The sequence below is a fragment of the Cetorhinus maximus genome, chromosome 10 (assembly GCF_964194155.1).
Source record: "Cetorhinus maximus chromosome 10, sCetMax3.hap1.1, whole genome shotgun sequence".
Lineage (NCBI taxonomy): Eukaryota > Metazoa > Chordata > Chondrichthyes > Lamniformes > Cetorhinidae > Cetorhinus > Cetorhinus maximus.
This window is the reverse complement of record NC_135888.1, coordinates 80,856,299-80,884,226: the sequence shown is the minus strand read 5'-3', so window position 1 is coordinate 80,884,226 and position 27,928 is coordinate 80,856,299. Positions and strand designations below refer to the sequence as shown.

Sequence of the window (27,928 nt, the reverse complement as noted above, 5' to 3'; positions counted from 1 at the left end):
AGATTCTCATAAAGTCCTCCTATCTCATAATTGCCATTAGCCAGTCCCTGGTGACATACTTCCACCTAAAATAACGTATACATTGACTCCACAATTACTCAAGGGACTGTCCATCCCCCACAGGGGAGAGAATAAACATCAATGAGTTAGACTCGGTCACATTCCTACGGCTGAAACCCTCATCCATCACCACCGTGGGCCACATTGTATTACAAACAAACAGAGCAATAAGTAATTCATAACCTGGCCCCCTCACATGAATGCCAATGAATGTAAATGAGGAGCCCAAGCTGCCAAATTAAATGCACACAATTCCGAGTGACATGACGTCAGATTTCAAACCTTATACATGTTGATAGGATTGCATGTTCTAGCATACATGCAGATAAGGTATCTCACTGCCTGAAAGGGTAGTATAGGCAGAAACCCGAAACTCATTTAAAAGGTATCTGGACATGCACCTTAAGTCCCGTAACCTCGAGGGATACAGACCAAGTGCTGGAAAATGGGATTTGGCTGCGGGGCTCATTTTTCAGCTGGTGCGGACACGATAGGCGGACATGATGGGCAGAAAGGCCTCCTTCTATGCTGTAAGTTTTTCTAAATTTACTAAATATCTGAAAAGGAGGAATGTGCAGGGATTGGAGAGATGGCAGGGGCGTGGCAGTAAGTGCATTTCTCCTTTGGAGAGTCAACATGGACACAATGGGCCAAATGGCTATCTGTGCTGTTATGATTCTATGAGGAGTTCATAACTGTGCAACAACAGCTCTCTAAAAGAAGTTGGTTCAGTTTCTGATCTGGGCGCCACATGCAATATTCCTGGCTTCCATATTCCTCTGTTTGCTGCACAAAGCACATTCTGTAACACCTGGAGTGCAAACACAGGCAAAGTAATGGGGACAGCAGACGACCAATACATGGCCTCTTGAGTTGCGATCCCTACATCTAGGTCAATATGCAATGGGCAGTTATGGTCACTAGCACATATGCAGCAGACAATGGCTCTAGCGGAAGGATCGGGGAAGTGGAGGAAGATGAGGGTTCTGAGGAGCTCCTGGTACCTTCACCCTCCTCAGTGACCTGCACAGCCCTGGGTTGGCCTTCAGGTGGGGTTGATGGAGGTGGCTGCTGGTGTGCAGCAGTTGTCCATTCCAGCAACCGCCATGCCAACAGTGCGACTGTCCTGTTAAGGGTACACAGCTCCTCATGAATTCCATGGATGTCAGTGCTCATATGCTGAGTGGACTGATCCAGGCTACTGAGGGAGGCTTCTACCCTTTCCTGGCTGCGATGCTGCTCTTGCATCCACTCTGAGTGCTGCTGCATATGTCCCTCCATGAGACTGGCCAATATCTCATGGTCAGAGTTCATGTGGTTGGGCGCCAGAGACAATGTGGAGCTTATGATGGTGATGGACTCCTCCATTCACAGTCCAAGAGTCACACAGCCTCAGGGAACTCCGCCAGATGTCCATACACCAGCTGCTGATTAAGTAAATAATGTGCCCCATAAGGTGAATCCTGAGGCTCCGCCTTCCTGCCTACTGGAACATCATCGTCACTTTCCTATCTCATCAGGTGGGGACAGCGCACAGATGTCTCTGACTCTGACACCTTCTCCTGCACTCTAGTGTGGTGACTTTGGCTTTCACACTGTACCACAAACTCTACACGTACACTACACCCCTCCAAAGTGCCTGTATCTGAGTTGGTAGTACGTGGGCTGGCTGGTAGAATATGAGTCTGCCTCCTCGGAACTCTTTTCCTCCTCTTTAAGGCCACAGGATGATCTGGCCCGGGGGTGGTGGGGTGTTGGCAGGAAGTGAAGTGGTGGTGGTGAGAAATCAAAGGAGTTATTTAGACAAAGCCCTTTTTTTTCATTCACGGGATGTGGGCTTCGCTGGCTGGGCCAACATTTATTGCCCATCCCTAGATGCCCTTGAAAAGGTGGTGGTGAGCTGCCTTCTTGAACCGCTGCTGTCCATGTGGTGTAGGTACACCCACAGTGTTGTTAGGGAGGGAGTTCAAGGATTTTGACCCAGTGACAGTGAAGGAACGGCGATATATTTCCAAGCCAGGGTGATGAGTGACTTGGAGGGAAACTTCCAGGTGGTTGTGTTCCCATCTATCTGCTGCCCTTGTCCTTCTAGATGGTAGTAGTCATGGGTTTGAAAGGTGCTTTTGAAAGAGCCTTGGTGAATTCCTGCAGTGCATCTTGTAGATGGTACACACTGCTGCTACTGTGTGGTAGCAGTCGGTGGTGGAGAGTGTGGATGTTTGTGGATGTGGTGCCAATCAAGCAGGCTGTTTTGTCCTGGATGGTGTCAGGCTTCTTGAGTGTTGTGGGAGCTGCACTCATCCAGGAAAGTGGTGTGTATTCCATCACACTCCTGACTTGTGCCTTGTAGATGGTGGATAGGCTTTGGGGAGTCAGGAGGTGAATTACTCATCACACGATTCCTAGCCTTTGACCTGCTCTTGTGGCCACAGTATTCATATGACTAGTCCAGTTCAGTTTCTGGTCAATGGTAACCCCCAGGATGTTTATAGTGGGGGATTCAATGATGGGAATGCCACTGAATATCAAGTGGTCATTGTTGGAAATGGTCATTGCCTGACACTTGTGTGGCGTAAATGTTATTTGCCACTTGTCAGCCTAAGCCTGGATTTTGTCCAGATCTTGCTGCATTTGGACATGGACTGCTTCAGTATCTGAGGAGGCACAAATGGTGCTGAACATGATTGCACAATCAGCGAACATCCCCATGTCTGACCTTATGATGGAAAGAAGATCATTGATGAAGCAGCTGAAGATGGTTGGGCCGAGGACACTACTCTGAGGAACTCCTGCAGTGATGTTCTGGAGCTGAGATGATTGATCTCCAACAACCACAAGCCATCTTGCTATGTGCTAGGTACGACTGCACAGTGGAGAGTTTTCCCCCTGATTCCCATTAACTCCAGTTTTGCTCTGGCTTCTTGACGCCACACTCGGTCAAATGGGCCTTGATGTCAAGGGCAGTCACTCTTACCTCATCTCACCTCGGGCGTTCAGTTCTTTTGTCCATGTTTGAACCAAGGCTGTAATGAGGTCAGGAGCTGAGTGGCCCTGGTGGAACCCAAACTGAGCGTCAGTGAGCAGGTTATTGCTAAGCTAGTGCTGCTTGATAGCACTGTTAATGACCCCTTCCATTACCTTACTGATGATCGAGAGTAGATGATGGGGCGGTAATTGACCAGGTTGGATTTGTCCTGCTTTTTGTGTACAGGATATACCTGAGCAATTTTCAACATAGTCAGGTGGATGCCAGTGTTGTAGCTGTACTGGAACAGCTTGACTAGGGGCGCGGCAAGTTCGAGAGCACTAGTCTTCAGTATTATTGCCAGAATATTGTCAGGGCCCATAGATTTTGCAGTATTCAGTGCCTTCAGCCGTTTCATGATATCACGTGGAGAGAATCGAATTGTCTGAAGACTGGCATCTGTGATGCTGGGGACCTCCGGAGGAGGCCAAGATGGATCATCCACTTGACAATTCAGTCTGAAGATTGTAGCAAATGCTTTGGCCTTATCTTTTGCACTGATATGCTGGACCCCTCCATCATTGAGGATGTGGATATTTGTGGAGCCTCCTCCTCCAGTGAGTTGTTTAATTGTCCACCACCAATTACGATTCGATGTGCCAGGACTGCAGTGTTTAGATCTGCCCAGTTGGTTGTAGGACCGCTTAGCTCTGTCTATTGCTTGCTGTTTATGCTGTTTAGCACGCAAGTAGTCCTGTGTTATAGCTTCACCAGGTTGACACCTCATTTTTAGGTATGCCTGGTGCTGCTCCTGGAATGTCCTCCTGCACTCTTCATTGAACCAGGGTTGATCCCCTGGCTTGATGGTAATGGTAGAGTGGGAGATATACCGGACCATGAGGTTACAGATTGTGTTCGAGTATAGTTCTGCTGCTGCTAGTGGCCCACAGGCCCTCATGGATGCCCAGTCTTGAGTTGCTAGATCTGTTCGAAATCTATCCCATTTAGCACGGTGGTAGTGCCACACAACATGATGGAGGGTATCTTCAATGTGAAGGCGGGACTTTGTCTCCACAATGACTGTGCGGTGGTCACTCCTTCCGATGCTGTCATGGACAGATGCATCTGCGGCAGGCAGGTTGGTGAGGATGAGGTCAAGTATGTTTTTCCCTCTTGTTGGTTCCCTTACCACCTGCCACAGGCCCAGTCCAGCAGCTATGTCATTTAGGACTTGGCCAGCAGTGGTGCTACCGAGCCTCTCTTGGTGACATTGAAGTCCCCCACCCAGAGTATATTCTGTGCTCTTGCCACCTCAATGCTTCCTCCAAATGGTGTTCAACATGGAAGAGCACTGATTCATCAGCTGAGGGAGGGCAGTACTTGGTAATCAGCAGGAGGTTTTCGTGTTCATGTTTGACCTGATGCCATGAGACTTCATGGGGTCCAGAGATGGTGTTGAGGACTCCCAGGGCAACTCCCTCCCGACTGTATACCACTGTGTTGCCATCTCTGCTGGGTCTGTCCTGCTGGTGGGACAACACATACACAGGGATGGTGATGGTGGAGTCTGGGACATTATCTGTAAGATATGCTTCCATGAGAATGTCTATGTCTGGCTGTTGCTTGACTAGTCTGTGAGACAGCTCTCCCAATTTTAGCACAAGCCCCCAGATTTTAGTAAGGAGGACTTTGCAGGGTCAACAGGGCTGAGATTGACATTGTCAATATCATGCTCGTGCTACCCTTATGACGCAACCTCATTCTTGCTCTCCCTCTCATACCAAAATTGCCTTGTGCTCAGAGAACTGACAGCACAAGCTCCACCATTACCACCATGTGCCAAGGTGATTTCAATACCACTTTTATCACCTGCTAACGGAGCTTCACCATCACCAAGAGACAGCTGTTCAGGCACCCTGGCACCCTCCATGGCCATCTATTCCACAGGACTGGTGTGTCTCAACCAGGCTGACCCACCCCAGTCCGGGCCAACTTCATGGTGCTTTTCACCATTTTGCTCTGCAATGACAACATGAATCTATGTTAGCCTGAGATATGATGCTTGAAGGGGTATTTCTCTTCACTGCATCTGTGCGTCAGAGTGCTCATTCCCATGTGTTCTGTGCGCACCTACATGAGCAGCAAACACATCCAAGCCTCAATTCTGAAGCAGAGATATGAGCCATGTCACGCACCTTAGCTGCAGCATGCAGATATGAATCTCCCTTGGAGTTCTGTGTGAATGAGCCAAGCTGCTCACTTTGCTGGAATGCAGCAGGTCATTGAAACTTGTCCTGAATCCATGAGCATTGATGGTCTCCTGTTGTGCTCACCGCATCCACAATTTGAATCCAGGCCTTCTTGGTTGTCGCAGGGGCATTACGGCAGCCAGCCTGGTAGAGGACTGGTCTCCTCTTCTGGACCTCTTCTACCAAGATGTGAAGGACCTGGCCAGAAAATCATGCTACCGCTGGACTCATCCCCCATGCAGTATACAAAATAAGGTAAATGAGCTTGTGGCGCAGATTGAAATTGGCAGGTATGATGTGGTGGGCATTACGGAGACATGGCTGCAAGGGGATCAGGACTAGGAGCTAAATATCCAAGGATATACATCCTATCGAAAAGATAGGCAGGTTGGCAGAGGGGGTGGGGTTGCTTTGTTAGTAAGAAATGAAATTAAATCGATAGCAAGAAATGATGTAGGGTCAGATGATGTAGAATCTGTGTGGGTAGAGTTGAGGAACCGCAAAGGTAAAAAAACCATAATGGGAGTTATGTACAGGCCTCCAAACAGTAGTCAGGATATGGGGCACAAGATACACCAGGAGATAGAAAAGGTGTGTAAGAAAGGCAAGTTTACAGTGATCATGGGGGATTTCAATATGCAGGTAGACTGGGAAAATCAGGTTGATAGTGGATCCCAAGAAAAGGAATTTGTGGAATGTCTACGAGATGGCTTTTTGGTGCAGCTTGTGGTGGAGCCCACTAGGGAACAGGCAATTCTAGATTTAGTGGTGTGTAATGAGGCAGATTTGATAAGGGGGCTTAAGGTGAAGGAACCCTTAGGAGGAAGTGACCATAATATGATAGAATTTACCTTGCAATTTGAGAGGAAAAAGCTGGAATCAGATGTAACGGTATTGCAGTTGAATAAAGGCAACTACAGAGGCATGAGGGAGGAGCTGGCCAGAATTGACTGGGAGATGAGCCTAGCAGGAAAGACAGTGGAACAGTAATGGCAGGAGTTTCTGGGAGTAATTTGGGAGACACAGCAAAAATTCATCCCTAGGAAGAAGAAGCATACTAAAGGGAGGACGGGGCAACCATGGCTGACAAGGGAAGTCAGGGACAGCATAAAAGCTAAAGAGAAAGCATACAATGCGGCGAAGAGCAGTGGGAAACCAGGGGATTGGGAAGCCTACAAAGACCAACAGAGGACAACTAAAAAAGAAATAAGGAGGGAGAAGATTAAATATGAGGCTAAACTAACCAGTAATATAAAAGAAGATTGCAAGAGTTTTTTTAGATATATAAAGGGTAAGAGAGAGGCAAAAGTGGACATTGGGCCGCTGGAAAATGACTCTGGAGAAGTAGTAGTGGGGAACAAAGAAATAGCTGAAGAACTGAATAGGTACTTTGCGTCAGTCTTCACAGTGGAAGACACGAGGGACATCCCCAAAGTTCAAGAGAGTCGGGGGGCAGAGGTGAGTATGGTGGCCATTACCAAGGAGAAGGTGCTAGGAAAACTGAAAGGTCTGAAGGTGGATAAATCACCTGGACCAGATGGATTACACCCCAGAGTTCTGAAGGAGATAGCTGAAGAGATAGTGGAGGTGTTAGTGGCGATCTTTCAAGAATCACTGGAGTCAGGGAGGGTCCCAGAGGACTGGAAAATCGCTAATGTAACCCCCCTGTTTAAGAAGGGAGTGAGGCAAAAGACGGGAAATTACAGGCCGATTAGCCTGACCTCGGTCGTTGATAAGATTTTAGCGTCCATTATTAAGGATGAGATTTCAGAATACTTGGAAGTGCATGGTAAAATCACGCAACGTCAGCATGGTTTCATCAAGGGGAGGTCATGCCTGACAAATCTGTTAGAATTCTTTGAGGAGGTAACGAGTAGGTTCGACAAAGGAGAGCCAATGGATGTTATCTACTTGGACTTCCAGAAGGCCTTTGACAAGGTGCCGCACAGGAGGCTGCTCAGTAAGATAAGAGCCCATGGTGTTAGAGGCAAGGTACTAGCATGGATAGAAGATTGGCTGTCTGGCAGGAGGCAGAGAGTGGGGATAAGGGGGTGACTACTGGAGTTCCGCAGGGGTCAGTGTTGGGACCACAACTTTTCACTTTATACATTAATGATCTAGATGAAGGAACTGAGGGCATCCTGGCTAAGTTTGCAGATGATACAAAGATAGGTGGAGGGACAGGTAGTATTGAGGAGGCGGGGAGGCTGCAAAAGGATTTGGACAGGTTAGGAGAATGGGCAAAGAAGTAGCAGATGGAATACAACATGGGGAAGTGTGAGGTCATGCACTTTGGTAGGAAGAATAGAGGCATAGACTATTTTCTAAATGGGGAGAGGATTCAGAAATCTGGAGTGCAAAGGGACTTGGGAGTCCTAGTCCAGGATTCTCTTAAGGTTAACTTGCAGGTTGAGTCGGTAGTTAGGAAGGCAAATGCAATGTTGGCATTTATTTCGAGAGGACTAGAATATAAAAGCAGGGATGTGCTGCTGAGGCTTTATAAGGCTCTGGTCAGACCACATTTAGAATATTGTGAGCAATTTTGGCCCCCGTATCTCAGGAAGGATGTGCTAGCCCTGGAGAGGGTCCAGAGGAGGTTCACGAGAATGATCCCAGGGATGAAAGGCTTAACATATGAGGAATGTTTGAGGATGCTGGGTCTATACTCGATGGAGTTTAGAAGGATGAGGGGGGATCTGATTGAAACTTACAGAATACTGAAAGGCCTGGATAGAGTGGACGTGGGGAAGATGTTTCCATCAGTAGGAGAGACTAGGACCCGAGGGCACAGCCTCAGAGTAAAGGGAAGACCTTTTAGAACAGAGATGAGGAGAAACTTCTTTAGCCAGAGAGTGGTGAATCTATGGAATTCATTGCCACAGAAGGCTGTGGAGGCCCGGTCATTGAGTGTATTTAAGACCGAGATAGATAGATTCTTGATTGGTAAGGGGATCAATGGTTACGGGGAGAAGGCGGGAGAATGGGGTTGAGAAACCTATCAGCTATGATTGAATGGCGGAGCAGACTCGATGGGCCGAATGGCCTAATTTCTGCTCCAATGTCTTATGGTCTTATGGTCCCCACTGTGTGACATTCTATGAATAAAAATGTAAGGCGAGCAGGGTTGTGAACTGTTCAGATTACATGCATTAACCATTTTCACCATATCAACTCTGATTACTGGTAAGGTTTGGAGGAGAAAATGGCTCCGCACAAATGCTTGGTGCTACATACGTTCTGACTGTGACTCCAAGGTAGCATGCATTGCTCTGTGACCACCGGTTTCCTCCCTCTTAATCACACTGTTATGTAGTGACAGTGTGCAGCTGTGAGGGTCCTGGTCAAGGGTCAACACTGTGGGCACATCCTGATAGACAGGTGGCAAGAGAGCAAGTGGATGGGAAAATGAGCATGGTACTGTTCATCAAACATCCACCCACTGAATCTTGACAGCTAACTACATGACCGCATAATATTTGTACCAGGTAGTGGTGGCAAGACAATGCCTTTTCCATGACTGTGCCTCATGGGGGGGGATGGGGGGGGAGTTTTTGGCTCGGCAAGCAGGGGCAGGGCCCACTTGCCGAGGCATAAAATGATGCGGGGTGACGCTGAGCCGGCTGTGCGCCCGCTGAGCTGTCAAAGGCCTGTTAAGGCCATTTATTAACTAATTAAACCTATTAGAAAGCTGCCCGTCCAACCTTAAGGTTGGAGGGCAGGTGAAGAGACCAGGCGGCCTTTGTATTTTTCATGGAACCTCATCCACGAGTGGGATGAGGTTTCATGAAGGGCTTATAAAATAAATTAAGTTTTTCATTAAAGTTCATTAACATGTCCCAGCCACATGAGGGGACATGTCTTAAATTTTTTTTTCTTTATTAAAATTTTTCAAATTTAAAACTTGTCTCCCTGAGGCACCTCTGCCCGCACAGGGAGTGCGCAGCGGTTGCGGGTGCATGTCATGCTGGGCAGGCCTCAATTGGCCCGCCCACGTAAAATGGTGGCACTGACCTGATCAGGCAGCCATTTTTAAAGGTCAGGTTCAGGAGCTAGGAATTCTCCCATTCCTGTGCACCCAAACTGGAAGTGAAAATCTGGGCCTTTGGGATAATTTTAACCTAACTCGCCTGCTGAAGTGAAGTTCAATTGGCTCCATTGTTTCAAATCCAGATGGGGTGGAGTTTTGGAGGGATAAGTCTCACTTCACACAGCGAGAGTCTTCTCTAAAATGGGCTTGGATATTCTGAAACCAATAGATAATGAGGTCATGGAGTCAGTTTCAACTTGAGACATGGTTTGTGTGTGTGGTGGGTTAGGGGGTTGAGGGGGTGATGGTGGTGGTATTGGTGGCAGTTCAGGCCAAAGCAAACTTGCACCCAAGATGAAAATAAAGTGATGCCTGGATATTTTTAGCAGCTGGGCCTCTTTTATGTGGAGCTGACTGAGCTTCCCCTCATCCCCTGCTCCAAACCTGATCAAGCCCACTATCTGGGTAGCTAGTAGGAGGGAGATTTTATGACCTGCAGGAATGGTCAACAGAATAAGGTTTATTGATTGTCGGAATGGGAGGAGGTGACACCTGAGGCAGGGTAAGCTCAAGGTTTCCTGATGAGGCCTGGCACTCCTGCTCCTCACATCTCATGAGGAAAGTTCAACAAACATAAAGAAACGTAATACCTCAGGCTTTGTCCAGCTCCCAGCAGAGATGGCCCGACAGGGAAGGCGCCACTCTTCCCCTACTCGGGCCTCAATAAATGATGCAGCAGGGTCTCAATGATGTCATCACATTACATGCCCCGACTGGCTTTGTGTCGGTGTCCTTTCTAGATGCAACATAAAATTGTAATCCACCAAATTGGCATGGGAAGCCAGTGGGTAAGTCCACAGCTACATTATAACTGCCTCCATGGCTGGTTCCTGCAGGCTGCGAGGTTTCTTTAAAATTCCCCGTCACCCCCACCCCATTAGTCAAATTGGGCTGAACTTGAGCAATCTCTCTGTAAGACCGTAAAGATGGGGAAAAGTGCACAATATGGGACTAACACACATTGTTGGGGTTTGTTCTGAAGCTGGCTGTATTACATTTAACCAGTAAGTGTGAAGTACAGAAAATAGAAAAATTGTGTTCCACTCCTAAGAACCAACATCCTAAATTTGATGAGAACAAAATTAACCCTCCCCCCATCCCTGAACCGCTCCCCTATTGATAATATCAGAGAACTGAGCATCTATTGCAGGAACAATATAAAATTATTTTACTTACCGACAGAACGGGGAAAGTGGTGCTGGTTGGTTTCCTTATATTCACTAAAGTTTCCTGCTCTGATCTTAAGGAACCACCTGTGAATGAATCCCACTGGACTGTAATCAATCAGCAACTTATAAGTAACAACACATTAGTTATCAGATACGAGTAAGATTATCACATCAAATGTTTCAGACTTTTCAGTACATCACTTTGAACACTATAATGTTATTTCAATTGTCTTTAATTTTGAGGTTAATTTCACAGTATTGCCAAGATATATCTTTTCAAATTATACTAAACAGCTTGACAAACTGCATCATGCACCCCCTACATTGTTCGGAGATGAAAAAGAAAGATATACATAACAATGTATATGTATATTTCCATTTGAATATATAGTTACATTTTCGTGCCAAAACAAAATGGCCTGTGATGGTGGTTTTCCCTGGGGGTTTCTCACTTAACTGGCATAATTCGAAGTTAAAGCAGACAAGTGGGACAGCCCCATGGAACTTCACTCCCTAAGTGTTTTATTCATTCTCCGCACATTGCAAGTCAGCCAAAGACCCTTGTGTATCTTCTTGCTTCCCTAAATCTCATTCTTATCATCAGATTCTTACAGAAAATCAGCTTTGCAATTTCTACACAGGGAACTGGCAAGAATTATCAAACACAGCGAAGTGAGTTTTAAGAGAAGTTCCACAATTTTCCACCAATAAAACAATACAAATGGGAGAGATTATTTTACATACTGGTAAAATGGGTAGAGAACAGTCTGTGGAGCAGATACTGGAAGGAGACCCTTTTCATTGGTCGAAAGTGAAGTTGCTTCCCATTTGAAATTGTTCCCAATATCCTTGATCATGATGAGATCATCCTTGCAGATGCTCACATCTTCCTCTTCATTCTTCTGAATGTTAGATAAGGTTCTGGTGAAGAAGGGCCCTTTTTGAAGAAATATACAACAGTTTTAGAATGTTTTTACAAAATAAATATGCAATGATAATCACAAAGGTGGCATCAACATTTCTTTAAATTCTGTTAATTAAAACCAATTGAAATAATAAACATCGGGCGAAATTTTACGGCAGTGGGATTTTACATTCCCGCCGAAGCCAATGAGGTTTAGAATGTCTCGCCGCATTTTAACGCCCCATCCCCACCGGAACGGGGACGTAAAATTCTGCCCATAATCTTTAATTATTAGGATTGCAAATTTTATTACAGTATTTAAATTAAGCACAAACAAAACAATTTAACGTTATTCAGGTGGAATAAACCCAAAATCTATTAAATACTAATCCAAAAATTGGTTTCAACATTTAATAGAAATATAGAATGGTTACAGCACAGAAGGAGGCCAACTGGCCCACTGTGTCCATGCTGATACTCTGCAAGAACAACTCAGCTAATCCCCTGCCCTTTCCAGATTGCCCTTTTAAAAATTTTCGCTTCACATAATTATACAATTCTCTTTTAAAAGCCATGGCTGAACCTGCCTTCACCACATCTCAAGCAGTGCATTCCAGATCCTATAGCTACTCACTACAAAAATATCATCATATCGTCTTTGATTCCTTTACCAATCACTTTGTGCCCTCAGGTTCTGAATCCTTCCACCAATGGGAACAGTTTTTCCCTATCTACTCTGTCCTCATGATCTTGAACACCTCTATCAAATCTCCTCCTAATCTTCTCTTCTCTAAGGAGAACAACCTCAGCTTCTCCAATCTATCCGTGTAAATTCATCATTCCTGAAACAATTCTCATAAATCTTTTCTGCACCCTCTCTGATATCTTCAGGTCTTTCCTAACATGGTACCCAGAACTGGACACAATACCCAAGTTGAGGCCGAACCAATGTTTTGCACAGGCTTATCATAACATTTTTTGCTTTTGTAATTTATGCCCCTACTTATAAGGTTCAGGATCCTGCATGCTTTATTAATTGCTTTCCCAACCTGCCCTGCCATTTTTAATGATTTGTGCACATTTAACCCCAGGTCCCTCTGCTTGCCTGCAGCCCTTTAGAGTTGTACCCTTCATTTTATATTGCCTCTCTTTGTTCTTCCTACTAATATAAATACTGTGGCTACAAGAGCAGGTCAGAGGCTAGGGATCGGGTGATGAGTAACTCACCTCCTGACTCCCCAAAGCATGTCCACATCCACAAACATTCACTCCCTATACCACCGACGCACAGTGGCAGCAGTGTGTACCATCTACAAGATTCACTGCAGAAACTCACCAAGGCTCCTTAGACAGCACCTTCCAAGCCCACGACCACTGCCATCTAGAAGGACAAGGGCAGCAGATACATGGGAACACCACCACCTGGAAGTTTCCCTCCAAGTCACTCACCATCCTGACTTGGAAATATATCACCATTCCTTCACTGTCGCTGGGTCAAAATCCTGGATCTCCCTTCCTAACAGCACTGTGGGTGTACCGACACCACATAGACTGCAGCTGTTCAAGAAGGCAGCTCACCACCACCTTCTCAAAGGAAACTAGGGATGGGCAATAAATGCTGGCCCATCCAGCGAAGCCCACATCCCTTGAATGAATTTTTAAAAATGTTTTACTTCACACTTTTTGACATTAAATTTCATCTGCTCTGTGTCTGCTCATTCCCCCATTGTCTATTTTTGCTTTAGGTTCGACACTATCCTCATAATTCACAATACTTCAAAATCCTGTGTCATCTGCAATTTTGAAAATGTGTCCTCCACACTCAATTCTAGTTCGTTTCTCTAAATCAAGAAAAACAGTGGTCCCAGGAATGACATCTCGGAAATCTCACTCTATACCTCCCGCCAACTATTCACAACTACTCTGTTTCCTGCTACTCAGCCAATTTTGTATCCATGCAGCCATTCTGCCTTTATTCCATGGGATTCAACTTTGCTATCAATCCTGTTAAGTGACACTTTATTGAATGCCTTTAGGAAGTCCCCATATCAACAACATTATCCTCTTCAGTCCTCTGTCACCTCATCAAAAACCCAATCAAGTTAGGTAACCGCAAGATCATAAGAAATGAAAGCAGGAGTAGGCCATTTGGCCCCTCGAGCCTGCTCTGCCATTCAATAAGATCATGGCTCATCTGATTGTGGCCTTAACTCCAAATTTGAAACTTAAGTTTGGTATCAACTAACCATTACTTATTTTACTTTATATTTTCTCCTTCTCAGCCTTGTTAGAGTCAGGCTTATTAACTCTTCACTCAGGCTGAATTAATTGTACACATGCTCTCAATGTCACAAGGCTAAGGCAGGGAATAAAATCAGCCAAAATTCCCGCTTCTGAACACTATCTAGTCACATTGTTGCAAAGTGAGAGAGAGCGAGAGAGAGAAAGAGAGAGTGTGTGAATGAGTGACTGAGCGTATTTATATTTTGGTCGGATAGCAGTAAGCTCAATTGTCCCCTGTCTATCTCACTGTCTTGGTTATTGGGTGAAGTATTAGGAAGGTTGCTGGTGACTGTATCTCAGCATGACCCATTGCCTTCAGGAGAGACTGGGCTCTAACTGCAACTAAATCTCCTTCAGCGGAACCAGTAAAGTATGCCTTTCAGTCAACAGAAGGCTAGTTTTGCAGTTAACAGATGGACTGGGCCTACTGCCAGCACAAAAGAGCTATCGCCACTGTTCCATTGTTGACAGTAAGCCCATTGTTCAATTGCAAATCATTTTTCTGTTGGTACTCGGGCACTTTAGTGCATTAAATGTAGCTGTGGTGGACAGGAGAGGGGTTCGCAAAGGTAATAAGTGGGATTGGGCTAAACTCACTACCACTATAGGTATCTGCAATATGCCTAATGCCCATCTTCAAGAAAGAGGGCACATCTTGCTGTCCAAAGTAATACCTTAAAGTAAATAAAGCAGTAAAAGGAAACAGTTAACCTCACAGAATACTTCCACTGTACCAGTACATAGTGGGTGCCTCAACTTTAGGCTCATCAGATCAAGAACCAAATCTCAAAACATAGCCGAGCAATCAGAGACACCCAGCTCAGCAATTCTACACATGGTGGAACTCAGAGTAGATTCAATCCCAGCATTGACAGTCTTGCCTACTTGCTCACCTTATGGACTGGAGCCCCACAAATAAACATGATTGCTTGAAGACTGGAGCAATAAGTTGAGAACAGCTCTTAAGTAGCAAGAGGGCAAAACCACTAGAGCTGTGCTTAAGTCTAGAATACTTTCTCACTCTTAACTGCAGAAGGGGCACAGGGTATCATTACAGTACTTTAAGTGTCCAATGCATGCCAGAGCAGCTGGGAAGAGTTCCAAATACAGAATCCATCATTGCAAACCCTTGCCCTTGACAGAGGGTAAAAGCTTCTGCTGGCAGAAGACCAAAATAAGGAAATGGATAGCATTCAACAACAATGGACCAAAGAAATCTCTTCATGTGGAATGGAATGACTAGGGTGGGAGAGGGTCGATTAATGTGTTGCCCAACTTAACAGCTGATGTGCAACTCTGGCTGATGAACAGTGAGATTAAAATAACCAGGATTAGGTAGGATTGGATGAGATGTAAACGGCTAAGCATGAATTGGACTATGTGTGAATTTTATTTGTTGAATCAAAAAAAATCAAATTGTTTGTTTCTCTTTAAAAATAATATAACTTTAATTGCTGAGTATATCCGCAATCGGAGTCTTGCACAACTGACAAGGCTTCTTGAACCACAAAAGAAACAATGACCGAATGCTCCTATTGATAAGAATTATGGCTGAAGTTATCAGGTGGGAGCCAAGCTGATTGGCTGGCAGCGCTGTAATCCCAGTGGTGACCAGTGCTGAGACTGCATCCAGTCTCAGTGAAGAAGTACCAGGATCTGGACGGAAGTTAAGTAGTGGAGGGTCTTTTGACAGAGGCAGGGCAAGAGACCCGGAGAGTGGCGGGGGGGGCGGGGGGGTGGGGGGGCAGTTGGGAGGGGGGTGGTATTGAGTGAGTGGCCAGGAGAGAGGGAGTACCCAGGGTGGGCGGCCCTTGGGAGCAGGCTCCCGATCGGCAAAGCGGACCCAGAAAAGGGTAGCAGGAAGGCCACCTGGGGAATTTTACATGCCCACCACCCCCGCCTGCAAACCTGTTGACAGCGGCCCCTAAAATTCTGCCCTGTATGTTTTTGGCACCTGTATTTTTAAAATAGGCAGCAAGCAATAATTCTGCCGGTTTATTTCCAATTACAATTTTCCTTATGTCGATTTTAATCTGGCTCATTTCACTTTGCAGTGCATTCTGGTGGATCTAAGGGTGCACTCAGACCAGAGATGCCCAAAGATTTGGAACAAGGGAGGCTGGATACACCTGTCAAAGGCATGGAGCAGACCACATATGATTACATATGAATGAAAGCTCTTATGTATAAAAAATGTGAGATCCTGCATGCTATTAAAAATATCTAATTTTATGATTCATATGTTTTTAAGAGTACAACTTTATGAATTTAAATGTAAGATAATTGGAAAAAACTTTGATGGAATCTTCTGCCTTCCCCCATTAATGACTGGGTGTTTGAATTTCTTTTTTAAAGACTCTATCGAGATTGTAACAATTCAGAAAAAAAATGCAAGAACCGCCAGACACAGAAATCTAAGCTCTTCTACCCCTGTCCCAATTAAAGTAGAACAATTGATTTACCATAGCTTGATTTCATTGTTAGTAATCAAATAACAAGTGGAAATAGAGCCTTGAGTGTATGTGCTCCAGCTTGTCATGAGACACAGGTGATACTAGTTAAAAGTGTTTCATATAGACGATCTGATGAATGACCCATGATGTCTCAAAGGTAGAGGAGAACATGATTAAGGGGGGCCACTAGAATAGAGAAATGGCCTCCAATCTGTATTTGTCAAGGTGGTTGGAGAAGCTTAAGTAAAGGACAGTAGGTTTTTACTGTCAGGCCAGAAAGAAAGAGAAAAAATGGGAAACTCAGAGTTACTGGGCTTGCGAGTGTAACTGGGGAGTTATGTCAATAAAGAAATAAGCAGCCATCAAGCTAGAAAGAAAGTGTACTCAGAGTGAAGCAGCTCTGGAGCTGGGGAGGGAACAGGTGGAATGATCTGGTTTATAGGGAATTGCATATTGCACATAGAGGGAATTGAAGGCATGGGATAAGCAAGTAAAATGGAAAATCGAGAGGGGAAGGGAATGGCGGTGATGGTGAGGTTGTGCAAATCAAAATCTGAATTAGAGTGCCACAAATAGTAGAATGGGTAGAGGGGAAATGGAAACTGAAGTCTTCAGCTTTCAAATCTACCTGGTGCGGCAGAGCTGACTCTCCCAGTCTATGATGAAGTTTAAAAATACAGAAAAACTCAGCAGGTCTGGCAGCATCTGCGGATAGGAGCACAGTTAACGTTTCGAGTCCATATGACTCTTCAACAGAACTAAGTAAAAACAGAAGAGAGGTGAAATATAATCTGGTTTGAGGGGGGAGGGAGGGGGGGGGTGGTGGGACAGGTAGAGCTGGATAGAGGGCCAGTGATAGGTGGAGATAACCAAAAGACGTCACAGACAAAAGGACAAAGAGGTGTTGAAGGTGGTGATATTATCTAAAGGAATGTGCTAATTAAGGGTAGAAAGCAGGACGAGCAAGGTACAGATAGCCTTAGTGGGGGTGGGGTGGTGGGAAGGGACCTACCCACCTATCACTGGCCCTCTATCCAGCTCTACCTGTCCCACCCACTCCCCCCCACCCCCCCCTCCCCTCCCCCCAAACCAGATTATATTTCACCTCTCTTCTATTTTTACTTAGTTCTGTTGAAGAATCATACGGACTCGAAACGTTAACTGTGCTCCTATCCGCAGATGCTGCCAGACCTGCTGAGTTTTTCCAGGTATTTTTGTTTTTGTTTTGGATTTCCAGCATCTGCAGTTTTTTGCTTTTAAAAATACTGAAGCTTCAGCTCCTTAAAGTTCCCAGAATATGAGGACTGAAAGTGCAAAAGATTGCCCCTTATTTGTCAAAATCCATCAATCAGGGAGCAGTCTCCAAGCACGGGTAGTTGAAAGAACTGAAGTGGACAGTGATGAGATAAAACAGTACTGAGCTCATGGACCATCAAAGGAGTTCCCAAGCTATATTTGGACAATCTGATTTAGTCTCAGGTCTGAAACCAATGACTACGGTTTGGGAGTATATGGTCTCTATTGCTGAAACTTCAGTTTTGCTGGTCAGTGAAGGGTTCTGCACATGCTTTCCTACATATGTGCATATCTCATCTCCTGACTCCCCAAAGCCTGTCCACTAACTACAAGGTACAAGTCAGGAGTGTGATGGAATACTCTCCTGTTGCCTGCATGAGTGCAGCTCCAAGAACACTCAAGAAGCTGGACACCATCCAGGACAAAGCAGACTGCTTGATTGGCACTTCATCCAGAAACATTCATTCCCTCCACCACCGACGCACATTAGCAGCAGTGTTTACCATCTACAACATACACTGCAGGAACTCACCAAGGCTCCTTAGACAGCACCTTCCAAACCCACAACCACAACCATCTAGAAGGACAAGGACAGCAGATGCATGGGAACACCACCACCTGGAAGTTCTCCTCCAAGACACACACCATCCTAACTTGGAAATATATCACCATTCCTCTACTATCGCTGGGCCAAAATCCTCGAACTCCCTTCCTAACAGCACTGTGGGTGTACCTATAACACATGAACTGCAGTGTTTCAAGAAGGCAGCTCACCACCACCTTCTCAAGGGCAACTAGGGATGGGCAATAAATGCTGGCCCAGCCAGCGACGCCCACATCCCATGAATAAGTTTTTAAAAAATAATCTCCCCTCCCAGAACTTGTCTAAACCATGATATTATTTTCAGGTAGTTATAAAAAAAAGTGTGCAGGAACCCCCTGGATAATTTTAAAAACTGGCTCAACACTCTATACAGCAACAACTCTGAATGTTGTGCAACTACCCCTTCCCAGGAGTCTCATTCTTCTTCACTTCAGAGTCAGGTGGGATTCTGACTCTGAATTTTTATGACAACAGGAGCTCTTGTGCAAAATGGAAACGATTTTGCATAATACCAAAGTTGTAGTACAAACTACAAGTTAGTAGTACAAATTAAATGTAGAAGCATTTTGAAAGAATACAGGTTTTGGGTGGAAAATGGATTTACCCTTTGCAACAAAGAGGAATCTGCTACAAATACTTATGCCTCAAGTGCACAATCCCCAGAAATATACCAGCCGCAATGGTTCACAAACAAGAGGGCTTCATGATTCCTGAAGTCCAAACAAAAAAGGAGTCCTCACACTGCACTTGCCAGTAGTGAGACCAGCTCAGCAATATTCCCAGAGTCGCCTCCTAATTGATCATTTCTTAGCTCACCATCCAATTAAAGTTGGCAGGCAGGATTTTGATGCTGCTGGGAGAAGTGGGCAATGCCGAGGCAGGAATGAAATCTCAAGGGTTCCTGAACATGGAGACGCCCCCAGAGGGGTTAAATTAAATTCATTAACCAAATGGTCCAGGCTGGAAGGATCCTCAGATTGGCAGGGAAATCCTCCATATTGCTCATTGGGATTGCTGAGGTGGTGGCCTTCTCTACCTAAGTTCCCCTCTTTGGAGTTTGGAGCTCCCACCCCTGATGTTCCCCAGACTGGGACAGGGAGGCAACCTCCATTAAGCAGGTGGCTTCCTCATGTGGTGGCAGGAGGCCGCTTCTCCATCCAAGTAAAATTGCCAGTGGGCGTGAAAAATCACCCTTATTTGGGACCTTGATTACTTAAATCGGTTGCCCAACTCTGTTTGGGGAGCCAGCGATCCATGTGCCAGCCCACCCTGAAAAAACTTCCCCGGCATCAGGAATGTGTCAGGGAGCCGTCCTGACACACTCTCCGCTAACTTCCCAGTTGTCCCGCCTCCCAGTTCAGTTCCCCAGGGCCAGGAAAATCCAGCCCATAGTCTTTGATTGCAGTATTGAAATGCAGTGCCTGATCAGTGACCCAGAATTGTTGAAACTAATTTCCTATCGATGTGTAAGAGGTAATGAAGGAAGTCAACCAATTAAAAGAACAGAATTCAATGTCATGCACTATGAACAAAGCAGCAAAAGTATTGGATATGAAGCCTTCACAATGACTGAAAGATATTTTTGTAACAGCTTTTAATGTTTTTTATGATTAGCTTCATTACTTCCTTCAAATGAAGATGAGGTTGTGAGATTTATGAGGCATTGCAACTGCAAGCAGAGTCCATAGAAGGATATACCTTATAGAAGGGGTTGTATTTGAAATGATTTAAAACATGGAAGTTTAAAACTCCATTGGGTGTTTATATCCCATTTAATTTACTGGTTGCTTCCAGTACCAAGTAGACCATCATAGATAAATCACTTGTGGTGTTGGTGGAAGCACCAATGCTCCTGTAGCTTTCTAAAGTGTCTCCAGCTACTGGGTACTACAGAAAATATACAGAGCTGCTTCCAGTGACAAACAATCAAGTTGAACAATCTGGGCAAGGCCATGGGCAGAGTACAGGTCATCAATGTATCTTTGTCATGCTGGCCCGAAGGTGCCTTCTCCTCAACATCAGGAAAAGTCTCAGCTAGATTGCCAAAGTAACTTTGCACTAACCATACACACATGTGAGAGTTGCATATTGCAACAGCTTAAAGTCACATTTGCAACTTTTAAACAACAGCTCACGCAGATATACTTTTTAAACAACAGCTTGCACATATACTTCATCAATGTGAAGTTGTCAACTGTTGTGAACCTGCCTCACTTTATAAATAGGGCAGATTTATCAGCAAAGCAAAAAGATATCTAACAAAACTATTGTAAGTGGGGCATGAGGTTGCCATGTGAGCATTGGTTAAGCTCTAAAGGGCTTTTATTCCAGTGTTGAGAATAGGCTTTGGATTGCACTTTCAACTCAGAACACTATTGCAATAACTATCCTTCTACAGAAATGAACTGTGGAAGGAAGTGTAGTTAAGTGTTGACAAGTAATATAGCATATACCAGTAGGATGTAAATTGGCTGTTTTGATTTAGACATAACAAATTTGTAATCTTATCTTTGTTCAACAGAGAATGGAAGGCAAAAGCTAATTCCTTCAGTGCAAGGTTAAGGAGGGAAAAATAATTGAAGTAAAGTGAGGTCAGGCACTCTGGCAAGGAACAGCACTCACAAAGGATGTTAGTCAGGAAGCCACAGGCCAGCAACTTCTGATTTTCTATCATACCTCACCAATAAGTGCCCCAATGGGGAATCCGCCTTGCAGTGTCAACCCAGGGTGTTATCATATGCCATGAACCTGTCCTCAAAATATCATCAAAAACAACATTCAATGAGCCCTAAAAGGAGTTGTCTCAGTTGAAATATGGGCTTCAATATTAAATTCCCATGACAAGCAGGAGAGGGTCAGGGTGAGGGGCTAAAAATTAAAAACCATGGAACATGTCCCTAAACAAACACACATGCACATTTGGTGGTGGAGTGGTAATGTTACTGGACTAGTAATCCAGAGGCCCAGGCTAATGCTCTGGGTACACAGATGCAAATCCCACCACCGCAGCTGGTGGAATTTAAATTCTGTTAATAAAATCTGGAATTAAAAGCTAGTCTCAGTAATTGTGACCATGAAAATATCATCACTGTCCTTTAGGAAAGGAAATCTGCCACCTTTCCCTGGTCTGACCTACATGTGACTCCAGATCCACAGCAATGTGGTTGATTCTTAACAGCCCTCTGAAGTGGCCTAGCAAGCTATTCAGCTGAAGGGCAATTAGGGATGGGCAACAAGTGCTTGCCTTGACAATGATGCCAACATCCCACGAAAGAATAAATTAAAAAAAATCTTTGGCCTCTTTTTATTCTGTTGGGTTGTGCACCTCATTATCATATTTAAATCAGGCTTCCACACTGCACCCTGGAACTAGGTGGAAAACAAAAGAAAGAAATGACACGATAAGGGGGTCCTGCCATGAAATTTGGCAGGACCTCTGTGATCCCAGGTTTTCCAGATTCCCCCCACATGACTATATTCTTTCTCAACTTCCCCATAAATGTCAGGCTCATAAAGACTATCATTGAGCCAACTAGAAGAGAAAAAAAAGCCCCTCAAAACAAATTAATTAATATCAACCAATGATCTAAATTTCTGACTCTTAAACATTACATAAAAGGGTAAATAATTTAAATGGTATTTATAACTACTTTTCAAATTAAGATTTCATAACAAATGTGAATAAAACAATTTGTGCATAATGTAGCAACATTGGGCAAGGTCAATTAGAAATTTGGAAGATAAAAGCAAAATACTACGGATGCTGGAAACTGGAAATACAAACAGAAAATGCTGGAAAACTCAGTAGCACTGGCAGGATCTATGGAGAGAGAAACAGAGGCAAGACCTCGAGTCCGGATGACTCTTCTTCAGAGCTGAGCTCAGGAGGGATTTGACAAAGATGTCATGGACACAAGACAAAGCAAGTGTTAATGGAAGCGTTAAAGACTAAAGAAGGTGCTAATAGCAGTATAAAAGTAGGATAGCAGAATGTGCTAATAGCAGAACAAGGGTCAGTGCTCTGTGAAAGCAAAATATAAAAACAAGTTACAGATGGTCCTGTGTGGAGAGAGAATTCAGAATTTTTTTAAAAATCAAAATGGAGGACAGAGTCGTTTGAGGTCTGAAGTTGTTGAGCCCAATATTAAGTCCAGAAGGCTGTAAAATGTCTAATCGGAAGATGAAGTGTTGTTTCTCCAGTTTGCATTGCGCTTCACTGGACTAGTGCAACAGGTCAAGGATGGGAATGTAGGCATGAGAGCAAGATGGTGTGTTGAAATGGCAAGCAACAGGAAAGTCAGAGTCATGCTTGCAGACTGAATGAAGGTGTTCCCTTTAGTCCTCAATTCAGAGGAGACTGCATTGTGTGCAATGAATGCAGTAGACTAAACTGAATGAGGTGCAAGTGAATCACTGCTTCACCTGAAAGATGTGTTTGGGGCTTTGGATGGTGAGGAGGTAATGGAGGAGGTGTAACACCTTCTGCGATTGCATGAGAAAGTGCCGTGGGGAGGGGACAAGGTGTTGGGATAATAGAGAAGTGGACCAGGGTGTCATGGGAGGAACGGTCCCTATGGAATGCTGACAAGGGAGGTGAAGGGAAGATGTGCTAGGTAGTGGCATCATGCTGGAGTTGGCGGAATTGGCAGAGGATGATCCTTAGAATGCAGAGGCTGGTGGAGTGAACAGCAAGGACAAGGGGAACACTGTCATGGTTCTGGGAGGGAGAGGAAGGTGTGTGTGCAGAGGCGTGGGAGATGGATCAGATGTGGTTGAGGGCCCTGTCAACTACAGTTGGACCCTCGGCTCAGGAAAAAAGAAGACATGTCAGAAGAGCTGTTTTGAATGGTAGCTTCATTGGAACAGATGCAACGGAGGTGAAGGAACTGAGAGAATGGGATGGAGTCCTTACAGGAAGCAGTGTGTGAAAAGCTGTAGTCAAGGTAGCTGTGGGAGTGGTGGGCTTGTAATGAACGTTGGTGGACAGCCTTTCACCAGAAATGGAGATAGAGAAGTCACGGAAGGGATGAGAAGTGTTGAAGAAGGACCATGTGAACGTGAGAGAGGGGTGGAAATTGGAGGCAAAAATCGGTAAATTTTTCCAAGTCCAGGCAAGAACATGAAGAGGCATCGATACAGTCATCAATGTATCGTAAAAAAGGAGTTGTGTGAGGAGGCCCAAGTAGGACTGGAACAAGGAATGTTCCACATATGCCAAAAGAAGACATGCGTAACTGGGACCCATGCAGGTACCCATAGCCACACCTTTTATTTGGAGGAAGTGAGGCAATTTATGGAAGAAATTGTTCAGTGGAAGAACAAGTTCAGCCAGGCAGAGGAGTAGTGATGGATGTGGATTGTTTGAGCCTCTGTTCAAGGAAGAAGCAGAGAGCCCTCAGGCCATCCTGGTGGGGGATGGAGGATTAGAAGGATTGGATGTCCATAGTGAAGAGGAGGCGGTTAGGGCCAGGATACTGGAAATTTTTGATATGACATAGGGTGTCAGAAGAATCACACATGCAGGTGTCATTTCTTCCTATCTTGACTCCATCCTTTCTCCCCTTGTCCATTGAGTTCAGTGGGGCAGGAACAAGCTGAAACCATGGGTCTACCAGGACAGTCCTGTTTGCAGATTTTGGGAAGGAGGTAGAAGCAGCCTGTGTGGGATTGGGAGATTATGAGGTTGGAAGCTGTGGAGGGAAGATTTCCAGAAGAGATGAGGGCAGTGACAGTCCTGGAAACAATGGCTTGATGTTTGGTGGTGGGATCATGGTCCGGGGGAGGTAGGAAGAAGTGTTTAAGAGTTGGCGCTCAGGCTCTGCAAGGTAGCAGTCAGTATGCCAAACAACAACAGCACCACCCTAGTCAGCAGGTTTGATAACAAGGTTAGGGTTGACCTGAGAGAATAGAATACAGCAAGTTCAGAAGGAGACTGGTTGGATTGCCCCACAGGATCATCTGTAACTTGTTGTTATGTTTTACTTTCACAGAGCGGAAGCCCTTGTTCTGCTATTAACACATTCTGCTATTTACCTTTATGCCACCATTGGCACCTTCTTGTGTCTGTAACACTACCATTACCAGTCCCTCTGTCTTGTGTCCATGACATCTTCATCAAATCTCTCCTGAGTTCCCACCTATCCCTGATCTTCAATTTTGCTCCGTCCCCTGTCCAATTTCTACCTCTTTTCAGCTCTGAAGAAGTCATACAGATTTGAAACTTCAACTATGTTTCTCTCTCCACAGATGCTGTCAGACCTGCTGATTTTTTCCCCAGCATTTTTTGTTTTTATTTCAGAAATGCTGAAGATCTTTTAGTCAACATGTATTCATAAATCTAGCTTAACTCAACTAGCTCTGTTCTTGTGATCTTAAGGCACAAATTCCTTAGAACCTGAAGTAAGTCAATCCATGAGAAACCACATAATAAGCAAAGGTGGGATGTGACACAGTGTTCTGAAGTTGATTTAAGTGAAACAGATCATTTCCTCCACATCACCATTCCAGAGTGGGGTGCAGCATTTCCTGGTCTTGGGCCAGAAAAGGCATCACAAGATCATTCACGTCCATTCACCTAGAAAGAAAATCTCAGCAATTTACACCGTGTCTGAAGTGAAGACCATGATAGAAGCTTTCACCCCAAAAGAAATGGCAGGGTCAAAAATACCTGTATTATCTGTCCAATTGTCTTGCTTCATACTGGTGCCTGCAAATTACCCCTTCAGTAATCAATTAGCTCGTATGAAAAAGAAAATGTTTGCACGAATGATTTTAATTTGGCTCCTATGTACAGCCAATTTGATTATTAAATCAATCCAAGTCTAGCCCAAAAATAACAGTGAAGAATGAAGGCCATCAATGAACCTCAGGACAGCACAACATTCTGATCAATGCTTGGTAAAAGCTTTGGATATTACAAAATGCAAATTCTATTGCAATTTTACTCTTTCAGGCCCTCTAATTATGTTGTACCTGGCAAACCATCAGTTTGCTGGGCTTTTGTGATAGGTTCTAAATCAACAGTTGCACCAAATGCGATATGAGGAATAATGCTGCTGTTTTAACTAAAAATGTTATTGAAGTAGGCCTGTTCCATAAGACTGAATCTGAAATAAAACTGACGCCTCAAATCTTGCACCAATGCTCCAGGATGATATCACTTTTCAATTAAGATCAAAGTAAATTTTGCTGTAACTGAAGGTGTAGAAATTTGACTATTGTAATTAGAAAATCCTGCAGTTAAATTTCCAAAATACCAAATCCAAACCTCAGCTGCAAGCACCTGCAATTCACTCAACAGGAACATAACTCGGAGAATCAGTGGTACTGATCTCCACATGTGATTCACCGATATTCAAACAAGATTTCATGTTAGACACAAGCCCCAGCAACTTTGAGGTTGTATGTTTGGGAAGGTTTGCTCAGAACATTCCGTAAGGAGTGAGATAATTGTCTGATCGTGAAACACCCATAGTCACTGTCACATGCTTCATTAAAGCTAGTTATAAAATAGTACGAAGACATGATACAGAACATATCACACCACAGGAGCCGGATTATCATATAGGGACAGGAGAATAAAAGGTGAGCCTTCCTCTGAACCCATCCCCCATATTTATATCTCTGAGAGGCATTGGCAGGGAGAGGTTGAATTTTGCGAGCTGCTATACTGTGTGCGAGGAGTGCAGAACGAGTGTGGGTGCAGAGGTGGGTTGCTTAGAAGACCTGCTTTAGTTCTCGAAAACAGCAACTCAGCTCCCAACATTGTTCTTACGCTCCCAAACTTCACCACTCACCCTCAAATCTCCATGCCACCGGCAGGCCCCTCATAACCCTATTCCCCCTCCTTGACCCATCAATCTCCCCATGCCCCCTCCATGACCCTTCATACCCCCATGCCCACTATATACCCCATTATACCCCAAGTATCCTCCATAGCCACTCACACAGTATCCAATATGGACAGATCTTAGGATGGTATTGAAATGGACATAAAAAAAAGTTTCTAACAATCTAATAGAGTCGACGTTCAAACACACTTAATACTGAAAATATTGTGCATAAATAAAAGCTGTTCAAAAATTTAAATCCCCTCCAGTTGTCAAGCTGTTGTAAAAACAAACAACTTATTCACTTACTACAAAGACAGATAATCCTTTAACAACCATCAAAGTGTGAACACAGCCCTCTGCTGACATAATTGGTTTTAGCTTTTGAAACTCAGCCATGCATTCATCATGGGCTCAGATGTCAAAGCAAGCCCCGAGAAATCAAAACAATCGAGCCTATTGAAATGGAAAAAAATGACCATTTTTTTCCTAAGCCACACAAGATGTCCTGTCAATCAAAGCAGTCCATGAGCAGGTGGCTGCTTTATTTTCTCTAAGTGAAGGGTATTTTTCCGCAATTTAAAAGGGCATTGGGCATTTAAATCACTTCATCTACTGCACTAGAGATCCCAATCAGCATTTTCTTCAGTTTTGAAAGCATAAAAGCACTTTTCCCAGCGGGAAAAGTACTCCATTGCATCTCGATACTTGAACATCACTGGCCAATGTAATAGCCAATAGATCTTTTCAGAACAGAGTCCAATAATGAATCACTGCAGTTAAAACATATTACAATACAGCATCTAATCATGACATTTGAGGTTTTTGACTTGTCAGAATGTTCCTAACTCCTCAACAGGTTTCTCCCAGTGGTCACAAACTCTCCAGGGAGAATTTTCTCCCCGATTGGGGGCTGAGCGGGAGCAGGCGCGCAGCCGATTGCCACCCATGATTGGCTGCACGCCACCATTTTATGTGGGCGGGCCAATTAAGGCCAGCCCAGCATGACGCGCAGCCGGAAGCGCTGAGCGCTCCCTGTGCGGGTGGGGGAGGAGGCTGAGTCGGGGCCTGCATGCAAAACCTCAGGGAGATTAGTTTGATTTTGAAAATTTAAATAAAGAGAAAAAAATATGAAGCCTCATCCTGCCAATGGATGAGGTTTCATGGTAAATGCGAAGGCTGCCTGGGCCCCATAAGGTTGGACGGGCAGCCCTATTAATGGATTGAAGTGGTTTTTAAATGGCCTCAATAGGCCTTTGACAGTTCGTCGGACGCACAGCCGACTCTGGTGTGCACCACTGAAATGAAGATCAGAATGACGCGTGGTGACGTTGGGACACATGCTGACATCACCGTGCGGCATTTTACACATCGACGGGCCCCTGCTCGCCGACCAGAAGATTCAGGCCTCCAATGAGACGTATTTTGAGGGCTTCCAAAACCTGCACCAGCACATGAAAATAGCGGGGGAGGAGTAAATTTGAATTTCCCAAAGGGCTCAAACTGGTGACCCGGACTTCAGAAGAGGTGCGTGCAGGGTCACAACCCAAGGCCTTCCCAGTTTGCAAAAAGGACACAATAAAATATTTCAGGGCTGTGACAGAGAGGAAATTAATTTTTGTAGTCAAAAACCTCAGAATTTCCAGCTCAAATCCCACCTCCTTCGGGTGACAAAAATTTGGCCACATGTCTTTTTATAATATAAATACTACATTAATCAGTTATGCCTGCAACTGCAGAACAATCTAACTAGCTCCAGAGGCTGTGAATTGGATAGCTTTACTTACAATGTCACAAAGTTGCTCTGGGGGAAATTCTCTTTGACCTGATTTTCCAAGGTCAATGCTATTTGAGATCCACAAGTATCAATAAATTAAAGGAACTTGTAATCATCAGAAATTCAGTTAAATATTTCTAAAATTGACAACTATGCCTTCGACACGCGATTTTTTTTTACATATGCCATTTACACTATAGATTTCAGTGTTTCTAGAATGTGTACAGAGGGCCAATGGGCATAGACGTGCCA

General features: G+C 44.6%; 1 protein-coding gene across 7 annotated transcripts in view; it reads right to left on the bottom strand.

Moving 5' to 3' along the window:
- Positions 1 to 27,928, bottom strand: part of LOC144685797 (SH3 domain and tetratricopeptide repeat-containing protein 2-like) — a 99,716-nt gene that overhangs the window by 30,186 nt on the left and 41,602 nt on the right. For all 7 annotated transcript variants that reach the window (XR_013577782.1, XM_078550681.1, XM_078550682.1 and 4 more), the window contains 2 exons: positions 11,275 to 11,467; positions 10,538 to 10,614 (listed from right to left, as the gene is read on the bottom strand). Coding sequence is in view for 6 of the 7 variants with exons in the window: in XM_078550681.1 (XP_078406807.1) it covers positions 10,538 to 10,614; positions 11,275 to 11,467 (270 nt within the window). In the remaining variant the exon portion in view is untranslated. The remainder of the gene's footprint in view (positions 1 to 10,537; positions 10,615 to 11,274; positions 11,468 to 27,928) is intronic.